The sequence below is a fragment of the Patagioenas fasciata genome, chromosome 5, assembly GCF_037038585.1.
Source record: "Patagioenas fasciata isolate bPatFas1 chromosome 5, bPatFas1.hap1, whole genome shotgun sequence".
Lineage (NCBI taxonomy): Eukaryota > Metazoa > Chordata > Aves > Columbiformes > Columbidae > Patagioenas > Patagioenas fasciata.
The window spans coordinates 17,405,033-17,428,333 of NC_092524.1; the positions used below are offsets into that span (position 1 = coordinate 17,405,033).

The following is a 23,301-nucleotide window of genomic DNA, read 5'->3' on the forward strand; positions in this document are numbered from 1 at the left end:
AAAATAGTGATTATGATTTTTTTTTTTCCCCCCCTGACATTGTTTGCTTGTCTGGGTTGATATAACTTGCTTTCTTTGCCAAACCTCTGGGTACTAATATACATCCCTGTGGTGGTTGCTTTACACTTAATTTTTATGGACCCCTGAAAGAGGCAAATAATTACGTGTAACTGCTGCTTATAACATCATTATAAATACAAAGCATTATTCATAGAATTTATAAATACCATTACTTGGCTTGGTAGTTCGGATCAATGTAGAAAACTTTGTCAATGTACTATAAGAACCAATAGTCATGTTTAAGTGGTGGGAAACAGGGCTCCCCTCTTCCCAGCCCTTACTGTGCACCACTGGTGATATGACTGACACAAGTCATAAAGCTGTTGGTAGGTCCATTCACAGCTATTTCTATTAACGTTTTAGTGATGATTTCAGTATACAACTCCATGATCTTTGAAGTCTGGCTGGTGGGTAAGGAACACACTTGAAGCAGTTTGTGACTGCTGAAGCACGTTTGTGCTGAGGTCAGATTTAGCAGTTGTTACGTGCAGAGGATTTTGAGGAAGCAAGTGTAAAAGAAGCTACCAATGGATGTGAACAGGCAGGATATTGGGTGGCTGTAAGACAGACCCTTGAGGAAGTGCCGATATGCATCCTTCAGAATATGTGTATATAGAGGTCAGACCAGTAGTTGAATTCAAGTAAATACATTTCTTTTAGGTCATGTACTGCACTTTCTGGGTGCAGCACCTTTAAAGTAAACACATTTGTGTCTGCTGATATGCTCTAAATCTTGTTGAAGTGTGAGAATCTGTACTGCACATGTTTTAAATTACTTATGTTGATGCCATATAAATAAAGTGTATGTGCTTAAGTTGTTCTTCCTATAATAACCTTGTTTCATTTTTATTATTTTGGAGCATTTAAAATTGACTTTGAGATGCTGGGGTTTCCCACAATTTGCATAAAATCCAGTACTACAGGTAAACCATAGCATGGAGTTGATGCAAAAAGGAGTTGTTGCGTGAATGAAGGAAAGCTGATAGGTGGAGGAAAGGCTGGAAAAGATGTGTGGAGATACATGGTCGAGGAAAGGGAAAGGAAAATGTTGGTTTGCAGAAGCCAGCAGAATAGAGAAGTGAGTCATTTATCTGGGTCAAAATAAAAAGATATCAGGTTTAAAAATTTTATTTTGGTTATCAGTTTTAACAGCAGAGCATGAGTTCCTAACCTGTGTGAGACTATTGAAGCTCCATCTCTGAAGAGCGAATGGTTAGCTGTCGGAGTCACAGAGAGGCCAGCTTTTCTAATACAACCGTAACGCCACAGAGCTGTATTTATTTTGGTTCTACCCCTGGATTTTTCTTTAATTTACTTTGGATAGACAGACTTTTAATAAAACTTAAGCTGCTTTATATCACAGGCTTGTTGTTTTTAGGGTGGCTTTTTAACGAACAACATTCTCTCTGTGCAGACTTGACTGGTGAACGAAAGGAGGGCAACTGCCCTCTTGGCAGATGTCCTTCCTCTGTTTGCCAGGACTGGTTTTTAATGTTACTGGGAGAATTCGCTGTTGCTTGGGGAAAAGATTGAGTGAGCACCAGGTTTTTCAAGGATTGGATAATCTTCTGTATGAAGCACGGGGCCACTCCGTGAAAAGCTGAGCTGTGTTCAGCCGCAGACTTCCTGTGTGCTATCAGTGAAGTCATTAAAACTCTGTCTTAAGTGGATTGCTTGGAGAGTGGGAATACAAATACCTCCCGCTTCACAAGGGTGTGGAGGCCTAACTTGGAGGTGTGACTAAAAGACAGCACGTAACTGACAACACCACTGCCTGGGTTGGTGCTTTGGGGCTGAGTAGCACATTATTCCTCCAGCTGTGTAATGTGGCAGTGGTTCCTGGATTTGTGCAAACAGTAGCCATGTTCCCACTCTCTTTAACCAAGTGATGCTGAGTTGGGGGTGGCAACAATGTCATGATTTGTGCTAGGTTTAATTCAACAAGTCTGGCCTTCTCTTTACAGGGCAAGATGCCTGTTTATTAAATGGACTGGAGTGCTTGGCAATATCTGTCTGGGGAGCTGCCCCTTCAACTGCAGCCAGTGTTGCAGGTGTACGTAAAATGGCAAACCCACTGTTTTCCCAGAGATGTCGTGGATCAGGTTTCAGTGTGTCAGAATAAGTAATGTCCTCAGGCCTTTGTGTTACAGGTCATGTTATGCCACACCCATCACATTTTTGTTATGATTTGGCTCTAAATGCTACATCAGCAAGCTGTGGGCACAGCTGCCTGTCCAAAAGTTTTGGGGGGGTTCGTGGTTACCTGGTGTGGCTAAGGAACTGGACATTCAGTGCCTTTATAAGGTGTGTTAGGAAAACTCATGGCAAAGTGGCCTCTCTGTGTAAAACTGTGTTTGGGGACACCACTTAATCACTTATCCTCTGAAGACCATTACTCAAATGCCTGCTTTTAACTCCAGTACATTACTGGAGGGCAAGGTGGCTCTTGCTGTTAAAGGCTTTACTGTTCTTCATCCTTGCTCTGTTTAAAACCCCTCTAGTAAGGATCTTAATGTCAGTGCTGGGCTGACATTCACTATGTTTCTGGCAGAACATATCTAGCTTTGCTCTTGGGCTAGCTCTTGCCCTTGTTTGTCAGTGTCTGGAGAGAGCAGTACAAAGTCTTGCTTGCAAAAAGGCATCATCACTCCCATTTCTCACCAGGAGTCCGACGTTGGCTCCATTACGCATGGGCCTGTAGTGCAGACAGCAACAGCAGTGTGTGTCTTGTGGCATCACCATCCTAGCAAATCTACTTTGTCTTGCTTACTTTTTGGCTGCCCAAAGAAGTAGCAGAGGATTTATTGTTGATGCTGGTGGTTGTGTTGGACAGTGCTGGTTTGGTTGACTCTCTAGGGCCAGAGCTTCCTCTCTCCTGCTGCAGCCCCGCAGCTCCTCGCAGCATTTTCTGAAATGCTTTGCCAAGCCTTGCCCCGGGCCGAGGGAGGAGAGACATGGTTCTGTAACCCGGCCCGGGGCGGCGCGGCAGAAGCCCCGTCTCCGGCCGGAAAGGGCCGGTGTAGGGGCCGGGCCGGGCGCGGCGGGCGGAGGAGCCGCGGCCGCTGCCCATTGGCGGCGCCGGGCGGGGGCCGGGCCGGGCCGGGCCGGGGCGCCGGGCTGGGCGGGCGGCTGCTGGCGGGGAGCTCGGCGGAGAGCCCGGGCCGAGCCCGCCGGCACCCCGGCGTTTCCCCGCTCCGCTCGGCTGCGCCGCGCTCCTCCCGCCGTACCATGGTTGGGGATCACTGCAGCCTCCCCGGTGAACGGCCCGTCGTCGCCCAGAGTCCCAAACCCGGATTAAGCTGCAAAATGGTCCTGCAGGCGGTGGGCAAAGTGCTGCGGTAAGGACGGGTCCGCCGGGGGCAGCGGGAGGGCAGGGCGGCTGCCCCGCGGGGCCAGTGCGTGTGTCTGAACGGGGCTGCCCCCGGGACTCGTCTGTGTGGCCCCGAGAGGAGCCAGAAGGGAGATGGAGCTTAAGTTAAAGATCTGGCCCGGGTGCCTTGTTCTGCTTAGTGCCTCTCGTGTCTGGAGGAGGGAAGCTGCGTTTGGCTCCCTCTGGATCTTGTATAGCAATCTGGGAGGGTGGAAGTTGGAATATTGTCCACGCATAATACTGCAGACAAGTTTTATTTGTGCTCCCTGAGAACTGAATTTCCAGGACGTAAGCAGACAGTGAAGGTCCTGACTTTCCTGAATAAGGAATCTGACCAAGACGCTACATATGCTTTGGCATGTTTTCTACAGAAGTGTCGTAAGATGAGGGGAAAAAATTGCTCATGTACCTCAGAAGGATTTGTGTGAACACTGAGACGTGTATGACTAGTGAGACCAAAACCAGACTCCTTGGCAAAGGACGCAGAGTAATTTGATTTGGAGGAGTTCTGGCCCGTTCTGGTTTGCAGGGAAAAGCGTCACCACAAATATTAGGATTAGCAGCTTTGCTATTCAACAACTGCAGCTTTTTATTTTGGTTAAGTGTTTTCAGATAGTTTTCTGGGATCTATGAAGAATGGTAGCGCTGCTCCAAAAAGGAGCCTTGTTCTTTCTGCGTAACTTTATTTGACAAGCTTTCGTTTGTCCCTGTTTCTTACTATCGGTTGCCAGTTGTTAAATGTTTGTCAACAGAAACATTATCCCTCTCTTCCTCTGTTGACTCAAGTCTCCTCTCTTCCCAAGTGAGTTTAGGGGAGGCATTTATTAAAGCAGAGTGTTCTGATCACAAAGCAGCTGAGCTCTGGCTGCAACTTAAACTGGAGAAATTCACTGCTCTCAAAGTAGGTTTGGTGACAAGGACTGCTTGGAGTTTCTCTTAAAGAAGTGCTGTATTGCAGTACTCCCCCCCCCCCCCCCCCCATTAAAATTAGGAAATTCAAATTTCTTTTTTGATTTTTTAACAACTTTAACATCCCTTTTTTGCTTTTTTTTTTTTTTTTTTTTGAGGGGGTGGTGGTGTCTATCATTCGAGATGGTGTTATGTAGCTGGTCATATAATAAAATCCTTTGGCCAGTGGCTTGTTATTCATGCCATGAACCCTTTGAAGTTTTTGGTAGCTGTTCTATTGGCAGCACTCCCAGATGTAAATAGATGGGTGCCTCTGTAGGGAAGAATTGCCAGACCTTTTGTTCAGCATCTATGGTGGTTTATTTTAAAGTATAGGTAACGTCCTGTGTTTTAGCAGTGAAACATATATTTTTATGGTATGCTCAATGCTTGCTTTTGAAAAAGTATAGCCTTTTTATTTCTTCTCCAACTGGAGTATGTGCAGAAACTGTGGATAATTGTATTTGCCTTGTTTTTTCCTGAGGTTTATTTTCTACCTGCACTATAAAACTTGTGAAAGCTGCAAGACGTTGTTGTCATACATGAAGTATTTTGGTCCCTGGAATTAATAGCATAACTTTATTTTGCTAAATTGTTACTAGATGGAAGTGGTTACTATGTTGTAGTAGAGGTTTTTTTAAATGTCTTTTCATTCTGGGTTATGCTTTTGCACCCAGTTCTCTTCTTTATTTTCTTCAATATACTTCAGATGCCTTATCTGACCTTACATGTGTTGCTTCATCTTACTTTTCTTCGTTTTTTATTCTGTAAGTCATAAATTCATCCTGTTCTGCAGAGAGCTCAGTGTAAGAGCACAGGCACTATCTAGGAGCCTAGGTAAATAATAAGTCCAGTTGAAGTTTCCTTACTGCAGAAATGGGGTATTAGCGCTTAAGAAAATTTGAGCCCAGTGATGGTGAAAGAAGGAATTACATGGGACCTTGTGTAGGCAAAAAATGGTGGCTTGTTGGTGACAGCTGTGGTGGGATTTCTTTGAACACAGGCATCCCCAGCTGAGCGTGGTCAACTTTATTGTTTGTAGAGAAGAGCAGGGAGCTTAAAGATGTGGTTGAATGCAGAGGGTTAATGCCAGCCTGATACAGTGGCCAGCTCAATTGTTAGCACTTATGTCCTAGTCATAGGAAGTTAGGAGAGGTTAATCCCATGTTACTGTAATGGTTTACCGTCTCTTTCTGAGTAAGTGTAGGACAAAGGGTATCAAACAGCACTTTTAAGGCTGCCCAGCTGAAATGCGGCTGATTGAATTTTCTGTAGTCTATATAGAAGATGAATCAACACTAGACTTCAGATGAATCAATACTAAACTTTGGATTAAGTAATTTTTCTTCTGTCGATCAGACCTGCTAGTGGCTCGGTGGTGAGATCAAAGGTTATCTTGCTTTTGCATAGGCTGGTGTTATGGACAGCCAACTGCATTGTAGTATTTTTTCTCAGAAATAACTGAAAACCATCATCACCACTGTTCCCTCCCAACCCTCCACAGCCTGCCAAGGACTTGTAGAAATTCACAGTGGACAAGGAATAGAGTCTACATCTTTTCCCTAAATTGCCCTCCATTTCTGTCTTCTGGTTGTGAATTCTAAAGCTCACTTGTTCCAGTATGATTTTCCTCCATAGCAAATTTGTTGTACATTATTTACATGAGTTGTATGTTCTTATAAGTAACTCACTCTTACAGATAACTCACTCTTTTGAAGCTTTTAGCAACTTTTCATTAATTAGTAGGTCCAAGTCTTCCTAGCTGCTGGGTGCCAAACAGTGTCTGTGTCGTACACTGGTAATAACAGCTGCCAAAGGAAGAACCAGTACAGGGAGAGAACAAGGAGGGAAGTGTGAGGAAGCAAGAAGACTCCACGAGAAGAAGCAGCAGCCCTGAGAAGAGTTTAAAAGAGCGTGGGGAAAAGACAACTGAACCAGAAAGGGGTAAAAATGTAACAAAAGCAACAGATGTGCTCTCAGCCTTTCTAATTAATTTTTTATGAAAGCCACTGTTAGGATTATTAATCTTTTAAATTATTAGTGATTCAGCTATGAAGAACTCTGGAGATGCTTGTATCTTTCATCATAAGGGTTAGTAAACTGTGTTTAACACTTCAGGGATGAGACCAAGACTACACACTTGTAATGATTTTAAAAAATTGAAATACCATTGGGAAAGTGTCATCTCCCTTTTAAATTAATCATAGCATAGCTGAAATGAAGTTATGTGTATTCCTTGGCACAGTGTTTAATTAGGGCTTTCATTTGACTTCAGATGTTTTTGAACTGTGTTGATCCCATTTTTCCCCTCTCCTCTAATGAATTGTGTAATTACGTAGCCTGTGGTTAGGGAGGGGAAAAAACAAAATGGATGCAGTTTTTCTGTTTTGTTGTTGTTTTGTTTTCTACAAGTTGGTGGTTCTGTACACAGGTGGCAGGGGAAAGGGAAAGTACAATGTAAAAACTTTGAATATTATTCTACTTTTTAACATTATTTAATTAATTATTCAAGGGTTTTGTGGAGCAGCTGATTACTTTTGGCTCCCTTGCAGAGGTGTGCTTTATACTGGCCTCAAGCAGCACAAGTGGAAGGCAGACTCAGGTACAGGAGCGATCTCCCTGCTTTGGTCCCAGCGGATAACTGAGCTGGCCACCAGTGTTCTTCAGAGCCGCGTGCTGGTGACTTCAGAACGCAGCGTTCCCTGCCTGTGGCAGTGCTCAAATCTTGACTCTGCTGCTTGAGTGCGGCAGATTGTTCTTTGACACTGCAGCGTGTTTGCTGTGCCATGGCACTTTGGGTCCTGCACAGGCGATTCTAGGAGACTGCTGCTCATGCAGCTCAGTTTTAGGAGACTGCTCCTCAGTGCTTTTCTAGTTAAGTCTCCAGTGAAACCAAGTCCCTCTGAGACAGCTGACTAATAATTGGCGATATGGTGTCAGGAAAGAGGAATGATGCAGGCTACAGAGCTGACATGTCATTGTGTAATGACTTCTGATAAAGTACAGTGTGGTGTATGTGGCAGTACACATACTCCAGGATGAGAGTGGGAACAGATGACTTAAAGCTGCTCTTTCTTGTAAGAGCCTCCCTTCTTAAAGCAGTGTGCAGAGACTGATTCGGGATAACAACCAACCCCACTATTTTTGGGTAATTTTTACAGATACTTTTCAAGAGCGTAGTAATTTGTCTTCAGTGATAGTGTGATAATGATTGTGTCAGTTAGATAAATTAGCAAGTTTGTATTTGCGTCCTAGATGGTGCTATGCATTTTTCACATCTAGCACATACAAATTTTTGAAAAATTAAATTCCGTATCTATCAAATAATTAATAGCGAGATCAGAAAGAAACCATGTTAATTTTGACATTGGATTCTGTTTGTTAAGTTATCTTAAGCAAGTTCGTGAAACGGGACATAGGTGAGTAGAACTAAGAGTGTGTTTGATGTGGCTGCCTCTTCTCCACTGCCTTGACTCTTGTTGCTGAAAATAGCTGTTGTTTGTGATGGTTGTGTGTATCAACAGCACTAAAACAAATATTTTTGAAGTATCAGTCTTGTTTTATCCTAATTTAGGTAGAAACCTTTCTCAATAGTTTAGTCCGGTCTACGGTATTAGAAAGTAATTAGGAAGAGCCTTTTTTAACATTAGCTAATCTGATTAACACAGAAGTCTGGGGACAGGCAGAAAAGAAGGAAGGGCAGTGTGGAGGGAAGGGGCTTATAGGCAAAATGCCTTTCAGAACCATGTCAGTTATTTTTATCCTGTTCTTTTTCTTTCTCCCTCGCACAACTTTCCATTGTACCAAAATAGTTCAAAATGTTTATGGTTCAGGGCAACTGACATCACAAATTGTCATGCTGCGTCTTGCTGAATATTTCCATAGCGGGAGCTGATTCCTTGTTCAGTGACAGCCTTTTGGGATGTTCACCCAGCTACTCAGAAGGGGCCACTGAGACCACAGGGCAGTAACATCTTGTGCTTTGCCAAGCTGTGACCAGGCAGGAGGTGCTTTGTTCTAGCTGTTGGGTGCATATGAAAGCAGAGATGTGCATGTAGAGATTGTTCTTTGACACAGGTGTCCTGTCCTTGGGACAGAGCAGGTTGCAGTGGAGTTGGACCTGAGTGGCACTGCCAGCCTGCTGGACTTCTCCAGGGCGGCGGCTCTCACCGTCTGCTGCTACCCAGCATATGCAGGTAGCAAAGTCTCTTCTGGTCATGGCTGCAAAAGTTGTAGCACGTTGCTTGATGTTCAGTCCCACTACAAGCTGTCGGGTACTTTCTGACAAAGGCATATAACAACCTGGTCTCCTGGAGCTCAGGAGTTGAAACTGCACTCTGGAAAGATGCTGTGTCTCGCTAGCGGTCCAGTGAACAGTGCACTGCTTTATTTCTTTGGGATAGTTGTCTGTTTGTTCACTTGTATTTGCTGCGGGAATGTCATGACCCTCGTGCATTTATGAAAGTTGGTGAACCATGTACAATATATTAACTTAATGAAGTCGGTGTCTTTCTTCAGCGGTATTTACAACATTTGGTTACGTGTTCTACATCCTGTGAAGTGATACCGAGAGGGAGAGGACTGCTAAAATTCTTCTGTGTGTTGAAATAACCCTGTAAGGTGTCTCCAGAGCTTGTATAGGAAGGGTACCTGCCTGAGGTTTAACAACATTTTCATCTGTTGTAGGGGCAAAAGAATGCTGCCCATTTTTTTTTTCCCCGATGATCCATCCTGGACACTTTAAGAAGAAGGTATTTGATTGTAATTTCAAAATTCTGAAATTGTCCACCACCCTCCTTGTCTTGTTGCCTTGGTATGCCTCTGTTTCATTATGGGATTTGCTCGAGATTTTAGATGTTGTTTCAGCCTGGAAGATTATGTTAATTTATATACATGCAAAGTTTGATCGTGCAACATTCATCCTTCTGGGAGTTGACTAGAATTCCTAGTTTGTCTCTTTTCTTCGTGTGTTGTAATAGCCCATGTTTCTAGTGCTGCTCTTTATGGAGGAAGTATCTATTTCACACTTGATTTCTATCCACTGTTCTCTGGTATCTCAAACCATCTGTGCACATCAAGGTCTTTACCAAGTAGGTTTGTAGGAGAAAAGAAGTCCTCTGCAGAAGACCTTTTCTCTTTCCATTCTTGATGATCTTTGCTGAAGAGGTGTGGTGTTTGGAATGTATTCTCCCACGGGTTGTTGCTCTGTCTCTAGGATGGCTAAGACAATTTATCCATTTCCCTATTAAACATCTTTCTCTGTGACTGCACCAAAACTGAGTTTGAGAAAGTGTTCTGTTGTTGAGGGGGATTTTCTAGTCCTTTTTCTTAATCCTTAGTGCTGTGGGGCTCAACAGGATCTTAACTAAGACTTCAGCAAATTGCTGTTAGAGAGGTATGTTGCTTTTCTTTTAAAAGCTCGCAGCACCTAGTCTCTGGAAAGAAAAAGGTATAGGATGTATGGATTAACCCTTTCTTCCTGCTTTCTGAAGAAAAAGAGCACTTCTTGGAGTTAACAGAGCCCATTAACAGTGGAGCTGGGTTGTTTGAGCTTGTCAGAAAATGCCACTCTGTTAATTTTCCAAGTTAATTTCTCTCTGGTACTGAAATAAGTTTAGAAGTGCTTTTGCTCAGACAGCAGGGACTGGTGGTAGCAGATGCTTCCCAGGTGAAAGGAACATTGTGGATGTCTGTGCAATTCCTTTTATTTTTAAAAAGGAGGAATCAGCAGTCAGTGCAGCTGTCCTCAAAGGCAAATAGTGACAGAATATTAAAACTCCTTGGACAGCTTAATATCAGAAAAAAACCACCATCCTGGCACACCATATGAAGTACATAGAGTTAATGGAGAAAGAAGTCTTGGGCTTCTTCATGGTGATTTATAAAAAGTCACACACAGGAGAGATGACATTAGGTGCCCTTGGTAGATCCACTTGCACTCCAGACACGAACCCACATCTGTTCTTCAGTCCAATGTGACCACAAATCCCAGATTCAGAACACCAAAGCCTTACAGGTTAAGTGCTGACAATCGGCAGGATGCATTTGGCAAAATGAGGGAAAGGAAATTGTGATAAAAGAGGTTTTGCTGATTCTTCATCTTACAAAGTCCTCAGTTTTGATGCGACTGCCTTATTTCTTCAGAACAAATGTGTGCAGGGAAAGATAAAGCTGGGGTCCTGAGACTACCATCTGTGTGGGACAGAGTGGAAACTCTATTCTGTCAGAACTGAAATATTTATTTTTCTGGTTACGAGCATACAAAGCTTTTTTTCATGTCTAGGCACATCATTCAAATACATCAAAAAACTTTTTAAAAATCCACACATCTTATTTAGTAGTCGAGCTAACCTGTTCAGTGATTTCAGTTACAAGCTTTTTGAGAAGGATTCCTATTGATTTTTGAAGTTGAGACTTAAATATTGAGAAATAACTGATCCCTCGACAATGAAAGTAAATTACTCTCTCGAGTGGTTAGGGACTGTCTTTCATTTCTCTGTGGTGGAACTAGTAGTGCAGCTGTGCGGGAGCAACGTGGTTACACCTCTGCAAAACAAGTATGAGCTGCTGCTTGCTGCCAGGAATTGAAAATAGATTCTCAGGGGAGCGATGCAGGCTGTGTTCGGAGAGAACTAGCTGGTCATAACCGTCCTGTGTTTTGAGGTATGACGTTGAGCTGCAAAAGCTGGTGTAAAAGCATCACTTCACATTGCGTTCTGAGGAGGAGGCCTAGGTGTTGGTCTCTGCTTGCGTGAACTGATTAATTGCAAATCCGCATGAACAGCTGAAGACATTGCTTGTCATTTGCGCATGTAGCCAAGGGAATGAACAAATTCAGCACACAACTGTGCATCTAATTTTAATACTTATTTTTGAAAATCACTAGTCTTCCTTAACCATTTCTTCACTGCACTTTCGGCATTTCATTAGAAGAATGAATTTGTATTTCAACAGGCCCTTGGAGGTAGCACTGCAAGTTTGAATATGTCTGTGTTTTGGGATTTTTCTGGTTGCTAATGGATCAGTATGCACCTGTGAAGCTGCTTCTGCTTAAGCTGTTCAGCCTCCCTTGGCATATCCTGAAAAGTAATAAATTAGGGTTGGGAATCACAGCTGCCTCATGAGCTAATTAACAGTGGCTGATCCAACTGTACTTGTAATTAAACTATTATCCACCCTACTATTTTTTTTCAATCATTCATTCAGATATTCTTTACTTTGACCCATGATTCCCTAGAGTTTGTTTTTTGAATATATTTTTCTCTTCCTCTGTACAGAAAGCAGAACTTCAATGTGCTGTTTTCTAGGAAATACTGAAAACAACTGTGCGCTATTAATGACAGTGTTGCATCATTCTGTCACAAAGTTTAAAAATTAACTACATTATTAGATTAGTGAATGTTTTGTACATATCATTTGTTAATGAAAGTTACCTAATTAAGATAATGTTTGATTCCTTTTACCTTCAACTCTCTCTTACCTTTGAAGAGACACAGTCCGTGCTTTGTAACTATGGATTTCAGGCGTTTTGTTTAACAAGATAGTTCATACAAAGACTGAAAGGTGTTTTTTATCACAGGATCTGATCTAAGGTATGTCAGGAGAGGTGGGACTTCCCCGAACTAACTTTGGTTTAAATTAAAGCCAAAATATTAAGAAAAGAGTAAAAATCTATTTTTGATCTTCAAAGCTGCCATTGAAAGAGAACTGACCTTGACCCGTGGTCATTTCTAGTAAATAAATATCCTTCCTCATTGAAATGCTGTAGTTAATTTAAAGTGTAAGAAATGAGTTTGTGGAGCTTGATACATTGGATTAAAAGATCAGGCGTTACTTGTTTCTTCATGTTATTTCTTTGCCCAGCCTGTTCAATAACTAATGACTGGGGAGTTGATTGAATTCCTCACAGCTATGTGTCTCAGTGCAACAAGATGCACATGTGTGTCCCAGTACAAATGCTTTAAAAGTGAGTTTACAGGTGCAGGCATGCAAAATTGCTTATGAATAGTGAAAACAACTTCATTTTTTTTCTCATTCTATGTATTTAATTGAATTTATATTGTCTACTGAAGCTCCTACAAAAAAGCTGACCTGTTTGAAGTAGCTGTGTTTTTACCTGTGGTGCTCTGTACACTCTCTGTTCTGCTGTACCCCAGCACTTTTCTGTCCTATTAAATCACTTTTTTTTTTTAGCTGTAAACCAGACTGTGTTTATGTGAAGGATTCAGATGTTGAAGTCCTGCCTACTGTGTGATTACATATAGATGGCATTTTCAAAGGTGGAACTATAGCAAGGCAGGTGATGAATTTGTTTTCACTGTCTTCCCAACAAAAATAACTAACTTAATCTTCCAATGCAAGACACTTTTTTGTGCCTAAATAGTTGTAATTTGCCCAGTTTTGCTGTCAGGAAAAAAGGCAGTCCTTTACCGTGCCGTGCCTCTGGGGAGCTGAGAGAGACAACAACTATGACTGAGCTCAGCTGCAAGCTGACATGTTGCACCATGTTGAAAAATACTTTTCTGTTGAGAGCACAGACTTTGGGGGTGAGGATTCTCATTAGCTGCTTGAGGACTGTCATGCAGTTCATATTGCCTTCTCTCGTACTGCAGTTTATCATTATAAAATATATTGTACAACATTTTTGTGGACTTTTAAAAGTTGAGAATTGCAAAATTCAAATTACAAATACATTAGACATTTCATGTACCTGTCCTCCAAAAAAGGCGGCTTGGCCTGCATATCTAACATATTTCCTTTGTTGCAGGTTTTATTTAGGGTACAGTACTTTAGACTAGTTAGTATTGTTAGATAAATGTTTTTCGTTGTACAAAAAGCGCTTGCAAGGCAAGAAGGCGGTGAGGAAACTGACACGCTCCTTACAAAGACAAACCTGTCTGCACCCTGGTACTCTCTGAGCAGAGTAGACTATCTACATTTGTATATCTTGGGCTATATAGCAAGAAGTCTGACTGGTGAAGCCAGGTTGCCATGGTGAAATAATTCCCAGCAATTAAAGCACAGTTCTGTCCTGAAAAGCAACTCTGTGTGAGCTACGTTGTGAAATCCCGCATTTATGAGGCCATGAGGTTTCTAAATCAAATTTGCTTGGTTTAGAAATAAAAAGATAGCTTTGCAATCTGCCAGCTCTGCAAACTTCATAAAGGTTGGAACGCAACAAACAGTGTCTTCAGTGGTTTATGTACTCCAGTGGTGAACTCTCTCCTGCGAAGGTGGACCAGAGCACTGCGTGTGCTCTTCTAGGAAGATAACAGGGCTGTCTTGGAATAACCAGGAGGAGCAGTTGCTGCCAGGACTTGAATTTAATCATGTTGCAGAAGTCAAAATAACTCTATTTAAGTGTGTTTCAACAGAAGTTTACAGCATAATAAATAAATCACTGCTCAAGTTAATAGACTGAAAACACACAGGGAACAGATATGTTAATTAAGAAGTTTCTGTGTTTTGCCTACAGTACATTACATTTTCTGTCAATTTGCAGAGTCTAAAAACCTTGAAAGAAAGATACAGGCTTTTTTGCCAATTAGGTTAATTTTTGTTTGTTTGTTTTTTGTTTTTACAAACAGTTTTTCTGGCCTCCAGAATTTCAAATCATGTGTTGAAAAAAACACCGTTCTGAGTATTACAATAATAAACCTAACAGACGTATTTTGCCTTCTCCAATGTGAAAAAGCTGTTAAAAGCCACCCCAGAACTTACTTGCTTTCAAATCTTGGTGCAGATCACTTGTTCTCATGGCTCTGTACTGTTGGATTTCTCCCCACTGCAGCATGCAGCATCTGTAATGGAACCAGGCTTGGTATCTCTGCCATCGTCTGCTCTCAGTTGAGAGCCACTTTCCTCTTTTGTCTGTGTGTTTTAATTAAAAAAAAAAAAAAAAATATATATATATGTGTGTGTATTATATATTAAAGGTATACTATAGATTTCTGCCTTGGACTGAAAGGTTTTCCAGTATAGAGAAAAAAAAAAAAGAAAAAAGCCCGCACAAACGTATTTATCTCTGCTGATTTTAAAAGGTCCTTACAGAACCAATTCAGATATGAACATTTACATATTCAGATGTCTGTGGCTAGGTGAAATGAATCCTGTTCATGCTTCTAGCTGCAGTATGGGAGTATATTTAGCAGTGGAGAATGATGAGGAAGCATTTGTGTTGTTAGAATACAAATGACATTTTTCCTCTAAGGGAGGCAAGAATACAAGCACATCCTTATCTTGGTATTGTGTATGGGCCTGATGGATTTGAAACAAACATGCCTGGGGACTAAAATGAGCTGCATGTTAACAAGACAAACCCCAGAAAACAGAACTCTAACCTGTATTTTCAGCCGATGAACTGATGAACAACTGGGCAGAGATGCCCTGGAGAGTTAGTATGGCATGGCCTCTCCTGTCCCTTTGTGCCCTGCACCAGGGTCACCATTCTAGGGGAGGAGTTGCAAGCAGGGGAGAATATACCAGGAGATACCATCTCAAGCAGGGATTCGCACTCTCTTCTGCTCAGTTTTTGGCTTCCTTTATTAGATAGCCTGCAATTGGAGACTTAACAACAACAAAAAACCCCCAAGAGCCACCACATGTCTGTCACAGGCTCAGGACTTGGGTACCTATGTTGCAATGTTCTCCTGTATGGTTTGTTCTAAGCATTGGATAGATTAATTGTTGCAACACTCTTAATCTATGACCTACTGAATCTCTCTTACCACAGACCAAATTTGGCTCCATGTAGAGCTCTTGAAAATAAACATTAGGAAAGATTTGTGTCCTTTTTCTTTACTAATACATAAATCACCAAAAATCTGGACCCCGTAGTAAATCACTTAGGAAAAGAATCGTGCTGAGGTTTCATGTTGGCACCTTCTGGTTTGAATATGAGGGGGTTTTTGGCACAAAGGTAAAAGAGGACATTTCAAAATTAAGAACAATGGGGTATTTGCTTGGGTAAGGTAGTTTTCTGTTTCTGCTATACAATGTTTCCTTTTAAATTGCATCTCTGGCTCCTAGAAATAAATAATCTATTTTTCTCCCATTGATATAATATCCCTCGTGTTCTTAGCACTCTGTAACATTCAGCCGTTCCCAAGTGTTCTGACTGGAGGAGAACCTGGACCAGTCAGAAGACCCTCCCCAGCAACCAGAGGGGCTGGATATGTCCTCTCAGTCTGGGGGAGGAGTTCTGGCAGGTATGCTCAGAGAAGAAAGGGAACTCTAGTCCAGCATGTTTTACCACAAGAATGCACTCTGTGCATTTTTGTAGCATTAACTGAGCTGCTGGCATGCCTGGCCTTGCCTCTGTAGTCATTCTTCCCAGAGCTGCACTGAAGAGAAGATGGGGGATCCTCAGCAGAAGAGAAGAGGCAGCATGGGCAAACACTTGGGAAGAGAGAAGGAGGGAGAGAAGTAGAATCATACAATCATGTAGGCTGGAAAAGACTGTGAAGGTTAGTGAGTCCAGCCATTAACTTAACACTGCCAAGTCCTCCACTAAACTATGTCCCTAAGCGCCACATGTCTTCTAAATATCTCCAGGGATGGTGACTCCACCACTTCCCTTGGCAGCCTGTTCCAGTGCCTGACCACCTTTTCAGTAAAGAAATTTTCCCTAATATCCAATCTCAGCGTCCCCTGGCACAACTTGGTCATTTCCTCTCATTGCTTGTTACCTGGAAAAAGAGACCGACAGCCTCCATGCTACAACCTCCCTTCAGGTGGTAGTAGACAGTGATATTGTCTCTCCTCAGCCTTCTTTTCTCTAGGCTAAACAGCCCCAGTTCCCGCAACTGCTTTTTGTAGGAGACACTTCACCAGTAGGTGGGTGGGGAGTCCTATAAAAGGGAACGGAAAGGCCTGATGTATCAGAGACACTGTGTGCAGGTGCCCTGTGTCCTTGCTTTGCCAGCAGCAACTGGAACTCAGTCTGGCCCTACAGAATGTTTTGGGCTTTCTGTTGAGAAGAGGCATTATGAAATAATATTGTGGGACTTGTCATCCTTAACATGCCTGCCATGCCTTGGCACCGACTGTTTACAGCAGAGCATCTGGAGGCCAAGCAAAGATTCCCTTTTAAGGCAAAGAGCCACTATGAGAATCCAGAAGAAAATGTTTCCCTGGCATGTAGGGTACATTCTTCTTTCCTCCTCCTCTTAAATAAACCATTAGTAACTTTTAAAAACAGAACAAAAATGAAGTAGCAGGGCCAGAAATGCTGCCAAAGACGTTTTATTCTGCGCAGCCCCCTTAGACCTGCGCAGCAGCCGAGCCCTGGAGCTGACCTGGGGCTGGAGAGAGACAGAATGAAACTGAGGTCAGTCAGAGACCTGGGGTGGGAGGAAATCGAAATGGAAACTGTCTTTAAAAGATTAGTGTCCTTCCTTTTCCCAAGCCCTGGAGAGATGGTTAGACCGCACGAATCCATGAACAATTGTATTATATGTTGCACTGGGATCTGGGTTTGCTTTCCAACACCTTACACTGCTTCCCTTCCATGCTGATTTTCTTTTCTTTCCCAGTCCTGAACATGTGTATGTACATCCAGGGTTTGTGTTCTGGGTGTGCTATCACGTGGCATTTTCAGCTGAAGACTTAGCAGTGATCTGGGTTAAAGCAGGACATGGGATTGCAGAGAAATATCCACAGAGATACTAATCTTGTGTGGTTTTAAAGAAAGAGGGAAGTAAAAATAACGTCTCTCACTTTTTTCTCAAAGAAAGGGCAACTCTACTGATGTTCAAATGAAACCTGTTATTCTCCTTTTCTTGCCTTCTATGCAAATAAATAAAGATGTGCAAATAAACAAATAAGTGATTTTAAGGTGCATAGCACCTCTGAGCTTCCAGCCCTTGTACTTAGCTGAGGAGAAAAGACTGTGTTCTGCTGGGGTAGGAAACAGGGACAGCCTTCAAGAGTTTGTTTCTGTCTTATAGAAGCTGGCGTAACCCGCTTCTTCATTTTTCTTGGTGGGAATTTGTCACTAGGACTCATAAATTTTAGCCCATAAAACCATTTCCTTCCTGCTATGAATAGGTTCAGGACTCACATATTTACACAGAACATTTCTAACCAGAAGTTATCAGCTAACTGTGTTCCAGTAAAGTGCCACAGGAAAGAAGGAAAAAAGAAAAGGTAACAAGTGAATCTGTGAGCAGCTAACGTGATTTTCTTTACAAAGCTGTGGCCTTCTATGGATGGCTGAAATATTTGGGTTTTTTCCCCTTTGCAAAGGGAGTACCTTAGAGGGAGAGAGCTTACATAGTAGAATTTTTTACCTTAATCTGTTTTGTTCCCTCTTCTGTTCCTCTCACATCCCATTTGACTCCTTACCCAAAGGAGGAAAGAAGAGAGGAGCTAAAACAAAAATATCCAGTATACCTTTAATTTTAACTATAAACCTTTATTCACTGGAGAATATAAAAGCATGAAAGTGTTCGTAAAGCTTGCCCTAAAAGAAACTGTTAAAATGTGGGCTTACTGCCTCTCTAATTTTGTGTTTGCTTATGTTTCAAGAAGTGAACCACCATTCTCAGATTACCAAGAAAGTAGGTTTTGGCTGGAGTACTTCACTAGAATACTTCATCAGTGGAGAATATTTTAAAACATGACACTTCAAAAAGAAAGGAAAAATTACAGGATGAAAATCGAAGGCTGAGATAGCTTGGTGTATCCGGTAGTTTGGTACTGTAGAGGTACACCCGGGTGAGGTGGAATATGGTGTTGATATTGGAGGCTGTAAGTTTTCCACATAAATGCTTTATTTGGAAATGTACCATTTCAACCCCAAAATTCTCTTACTTTGTGAACTATACAAATTGTAAAGCATCAGCTATCTTACTGGAAAAAAACACCTCAAACCTCAGGAGACTTTTAGGTATAATGTAGTAATATTTCTGTGGACATCTTTTTGATCTTTCTTGAAAGATATTTTTCTTTTTGTACCACTTCTGCATGCATTGCTGTGAACCACGAGGCTTTTAGCGTCCTCTCACCAGCACTGACTGAACATGTCACAGCTGAGATGTGCTGTCTTCTAAATTTGCTGGGGAATGCTAGGACTACACCAGTTAACCTTGGGTAGGAAGCAGGGTCAGTTACTAAAAAATAGATGTCATTATTAATCACAAAAAGCATCTTTGTCTTGGAAAGTTCATAATCCATGATGATTTTCATCCCCACAGACTTGAGAGGTTTTGTGAGTTTTGGGGTTTGCAAACAGGGAGACAGATTTGGCAGATAAGGTGTGTTGGAGTTATTCTGTCAATTTTCAAATAGAAATCAGTATGTTTGAGACTTGGCTGGAGCCTGAAACTGGTGCATGATCCAGAGGGCACACAGTGATTGGAGTTTTGCCTGCAGCTCTGCTCTTCAACGCTGCAGGTCTTTTAAATTTTTAAACTTTCTAAAGTTACTCATATCTAAAACCACTTTGATATGCCACATAAACACCAAACCAAACCAAAAAAAGGTGAAAAGCCACTGATTACTTTTACCTAAAAAACTAAAAATAAACAGCCACTCACCCCAGTAGTTAGTTGGGTGTGAGGGGGTGGAGATGGTGATTGAAGCATCATTTGTCCTTGAAGAGATTTCTGTGTTCAGATGCCGTGTAAGGAACTGCACTGCTTGCTGGAGACAGCAAGAAATTATTACAGCTGTGCTGGTTCCCTCTGGAACAAAGGAATCCTGAACTGATAGAGATAATCTTAAATTGCATGATCAGTTGAGGGAAGTTTGGCATTTAATAAATCACTAGCATTCCCTCTGTGTGATCAGCCTTGCAATAAATCACATTCTCGTGACCAAAACCATGGATGTGTGGTACAATTCCAAAGTGATGTGAACTGCATCACGTTATGAAAGGGGTCTACGTAGTGGACGCTGCACCTTTGATAAAATAGCCAAATCAGGTTGCTTCATATGTACTTCTTTCCAAACAAACCGTAGCAGTTTAAACTGAACCAGATCTTTAGTATTTGTACTGTTAATAAATGTTGAACCTTACAGCCAGTTTCTGCTATGAAATTGGAATAATACTTCCCTCATATGGTTTTAAAACTAAATATGTGGATGATGCTTTGAAGATGCTCCAAAGTGTGGGGATTTTTAAACCAAGAAAATACTGGGCGTCTGATCAAGAAGGAAATGAAAGGGAAAGATTAGAGGACTATCTTTATTAACTGAAATGGGATAAGAAAGCAAGCTGGGAAATGGGCAGTTTTACTCGATCTTAACAAAGCAGTTAGACCAGGGGAAAAAAAAATCATCAGAGCCTAGTGAGCTTGTCACTTGGCGGATTATCTTGTAGATCTCTTTCTCCAGTGAAATCCAGGCAAAATTCCAGCTGCTGTGTTTTCTCAGCTGAATATAAGGTTGAGTATGAAAGCTCTGCTGTAAGCATTAGTGAATGTACTGCCTTTGGCTGGAGCCAGTTTGCTGAACCTTCTTCTAAGACTTTAGACAAACGACCTCCCTTCTGCCATCTCCCACCACTTTTCCTTCTCTGAAACTTATTCATGGGTGTGACTTGGCCTGTGGTTTCTTATTCAGTTGAGTACCTAAAACCAAATACAAACCTATCCTGGGAGTAATCTAAAGAATTAGTTTGTACTCTGGTTTGCCCATCAATAAAAACTGCTGAGTGCTGTCTCCTTGAGTTCCCTAAAGATGTTTCTTTTCTTAATTAGTAGTTAAGCATTGATAGACAGGTTTTGGTCTGACCTCTTGACAGACCTTCACCAAACTGCTGCATAACAGCTATTCCTCCAGCTGCTTTGCAGGTACAGTTGATCTGACACAGGCGTGTTAAGACACATTCAGCAGAATTCTCGATTTTCAAGAAAGACACAAGTAAACATGATTAGGAGTTTGGTTTGCTTTAGGGTGCCTATAGCAGTCTTTTGAAAGGTACTGCCCTTTTTGTGATCTTATGAGACTTTTAATTATGTTTTCCAATAAATAATCATCTACAGGTGATGGATTTGGTGTTTCCTGAACTCTACTATTCTTGTCACTTTTCCTTTCATTGAAAGCAGACCGAACAAGCTGTTACTCATCATGCTGCTTTATGCTCACTGCCGTAGTCTTCACTTAAAAGGGTGTTCTGGGACATCTTAGAAATGGCCACACACACTTTTTGGTATTTGTGTACTTTAAACATAAAATGAAAAATGGAGGAAGGCATCTTGAATGTGAGCAGCTCACAGCAAAGGAAATAATAGATGCTTTGCTTTGCACATTTGGGGTCGGTTCCATCTTTCTGATAAGTTCTTGAAGCTTTGGTGAACTTGGAGATAGGGGAGAGCAGAAGGAAGGAAGCTAACTTCTAAGCTTTATGCTCTTTGGTAAATCTGGTAATTGTGAATCTATGAGCTTTGTTTTTTCTAGAATAAAGAACTATTATTTGTGGATTCTTAATTATATATAATCATGTTTCTAAAACTGTTTTCTCTGTACTGCTGTGTGCTGCAGCTTTGTAAGTCAGTAAAGAAAATGCTTTAGTATTGATAGTTTCCAAACTAAAACCCCAGTTTTACAAAGGAGACTGAGCGTAACTCAGTAGGAGTAAGTCGGACTTTATAACCTAAGTTCTGCGCAGTTGAGGGAAGATGTGTGGTCCAGTTCAAAACTTGACATTTTTAAGACCAGAATTTTTTTTAGTTTGTACTTTGAATATTTGGGCCAACTACACTGCATACCGGCCATGAAAATCTGCTGGCAGAAACAATTTCTGTGGTCTTGCTTTAGCACTCAGCAGCTGCAAAAGGTTAGAAAGAAGTTTCTGCTGCACATGGTGATTTGACATTCAGGTTTCAGTGATGTGAATAAACCCTTATGGGCATTTTAGAATCACAGAATCATTTTGGTTGAAAGAGACCTGCAGGATCATCAAGTCCAACCATAACCTAACTTTAGTACTAAACCATGTCCCTAAGAACCTCATCTAAACACCCTTTTAAACATCTCCAGGGATGGTGACTCTACCACTTCCCTGGGCAGCCTGTTCCAATGCCTGACAACCCTTTCCGGGAAGAATTTTTTCCTAATAACCAATCTAAACCTCCCCTGGTGCAACTTGAGGCCATTTCCTCTCGTCCTGTCTCTTGCTACTTGGGAGAAGAGGCCAACACCCTCCATGTTACAACCTCCTTTCAGGTAGTTGTAGAGAGCGATAAGCTCTCCCTTAAGCCTCCTTTTCTCAAGGCCAAACAGCCCCAGTTCCTTCAACCACTCCTCACAAGACTTGTGCCCCAGGCCCCTCACCAGCTTTGTCACCCTCCTCTGCACTCCCTCCAGCACCTCAATGTCTTTCTTATGATGAGGGGCCCAAAACTGAACACAAGATTCAAGGTGAGGCCTCACCAATGCTGACTACAGTGGCAAGATCACTTCTCTGGTCCTGCTGGCCACACTGTTCCTGATACAAGCCAGGATGCTGTTGACCTTGGCCACCTGGGCACACTGCTGGCTCATGTTCAGCCAGCTGTTGATCATCACCCCCAGATCCTTTTCCACCAGGCAGCTTTCCAGCCACTCTTCCCTGAGCCTGTAGCGCTGCCTGGGGTTGTTGTGACCCAAGTGAAGGACCCGGCACTTGGCCTTGTTCAACCTTATGCAACAGGCCTCAGCCAATGATCCAGCTGGTCCACATCCCTCTGTAGTACCTTCCTACCCTCCAGCAGGTCAACAAGGTCAACTCTCCCACCCAGTTTGGTTTCATCTGCAAACTTACTGAGGGTACACTCAATCCCCTTATCCAAATCATTGATAAAGAGATTAACAGAACTGGCCCCAATACTGAGCCCTGGGGAACACCACTTGTGACTGGCCACCAACTGGATTTGGCTCCGTTCACCACAACTCTTTGGGCCTGGTCATCCAACCAGTTCTATATCCAACGCACATACACCCATCCAGGCCGTGAGCTGCCAGCGTCTCCATGAGGATGCTGTGGGATAAGGTGTCAAAGGCTTTCCTGAATTCTAAGTACAAAACATCCACAGCCTTTCCCTCATCTACTAGGTGGGTCACCTTGTTGTAGAAGGAGATCAGGTTGGTCAGACAGGACCTGCCTTCCATAGCCCGTATTGGCTGGGCCTGATCACTTGTTTTTCTTGCATGTGCCGTTTGATGTTACTGAAGGTCATCTGCTTCATGACCTTTGGCAGCACCGATGTCAGAATGATAGGTCTGTAGTTCCCCAGATCTTCCTTGCAGCCCTTCTTGTAGATGGGTGTCATTTTAGCCAGCTCCAGTCAACTGGGACCTCCTCAGTTAGCCAAGATTGCTGATAGATAATGGAAAGGGGCTTAGTGATCATGCCAGCTTGCCCAGCACCGTTGGATATATCCCATCTGGCCACAGAGATTTGTGGGCTGCAGGTTCAGTGATGATACCCATGAGTCAGGTTCTTTATTATACTGAGCCAAAGCTTTAGAAAGAGACAGAGCATGGGATCCTTCAGGAAGCTTCTGTTTGAAGTGCTCCAGTTCCAGCACAAGGCACTTGTGGAAAGACTTGCACACTTTTCCGTGGAAAAGAAGCAAAGTGGCTGCATGTGCTAATCTAACAGAGAACTGATATTTGTGTGGAAATGGGGGAGTTTGGTTTTTGTAAAAGGACAACGTATAATCGTTTGCATTAACCAACTCGTGAAGTATATTCAGGGTTGAATTTTTGTTTCTTTTCTTGAAATGGGGAGAGGATGCTGAAGTGAGGATGAGGTACACACGTTCCATTTCTATTCAGCGGAAGGCTTGCCTCACCCTCCTGTGTCTGACTTCCTTCTGTGGCTTCCCTCCCCAGCCTGGCTCTGTGACAGGCTGTCTTTGACCTCTTCATCTCTCTCTCTCTCTCCCTTCCTCCTGCTCTCAGAACACTGCTCTTTGCTGACGTGGCACAGTCCTAAC

General features: G+C 42.4%; 1 protein-coding gene across 6 annotated transcripts in view; it reads left to right on the forward strand.

The window, feature by feature from the left end:
- The window catches only part of MOB2 (MOB kinase activator 2), a 121,390-nt gene that overhangs the window by 84,539 nt on the left and 13,550 nt on the right, over positions 1 to 23,301 (forward strand). Inside the window, exon 1 of one of the 6 annotated variants that reach the window (XM_065840164.2) lies at positions 3,176 to 3,398. The exons of the other annotated variants lie outside the window; for them this stretch is intronic. Coding sequence (XP_065696236.1) covers positions 3,289 to 3,398 — 110 coding nt within the window. The 5' untranslated portion in view covers positions 3,176 to 3,288. Of the gene's footprint in view, positions 1 to 3,175; positions 3,399 to 23,301 lie in introns of those variants that run through there. 6 annotated transcript variants of the gene reach the window in all.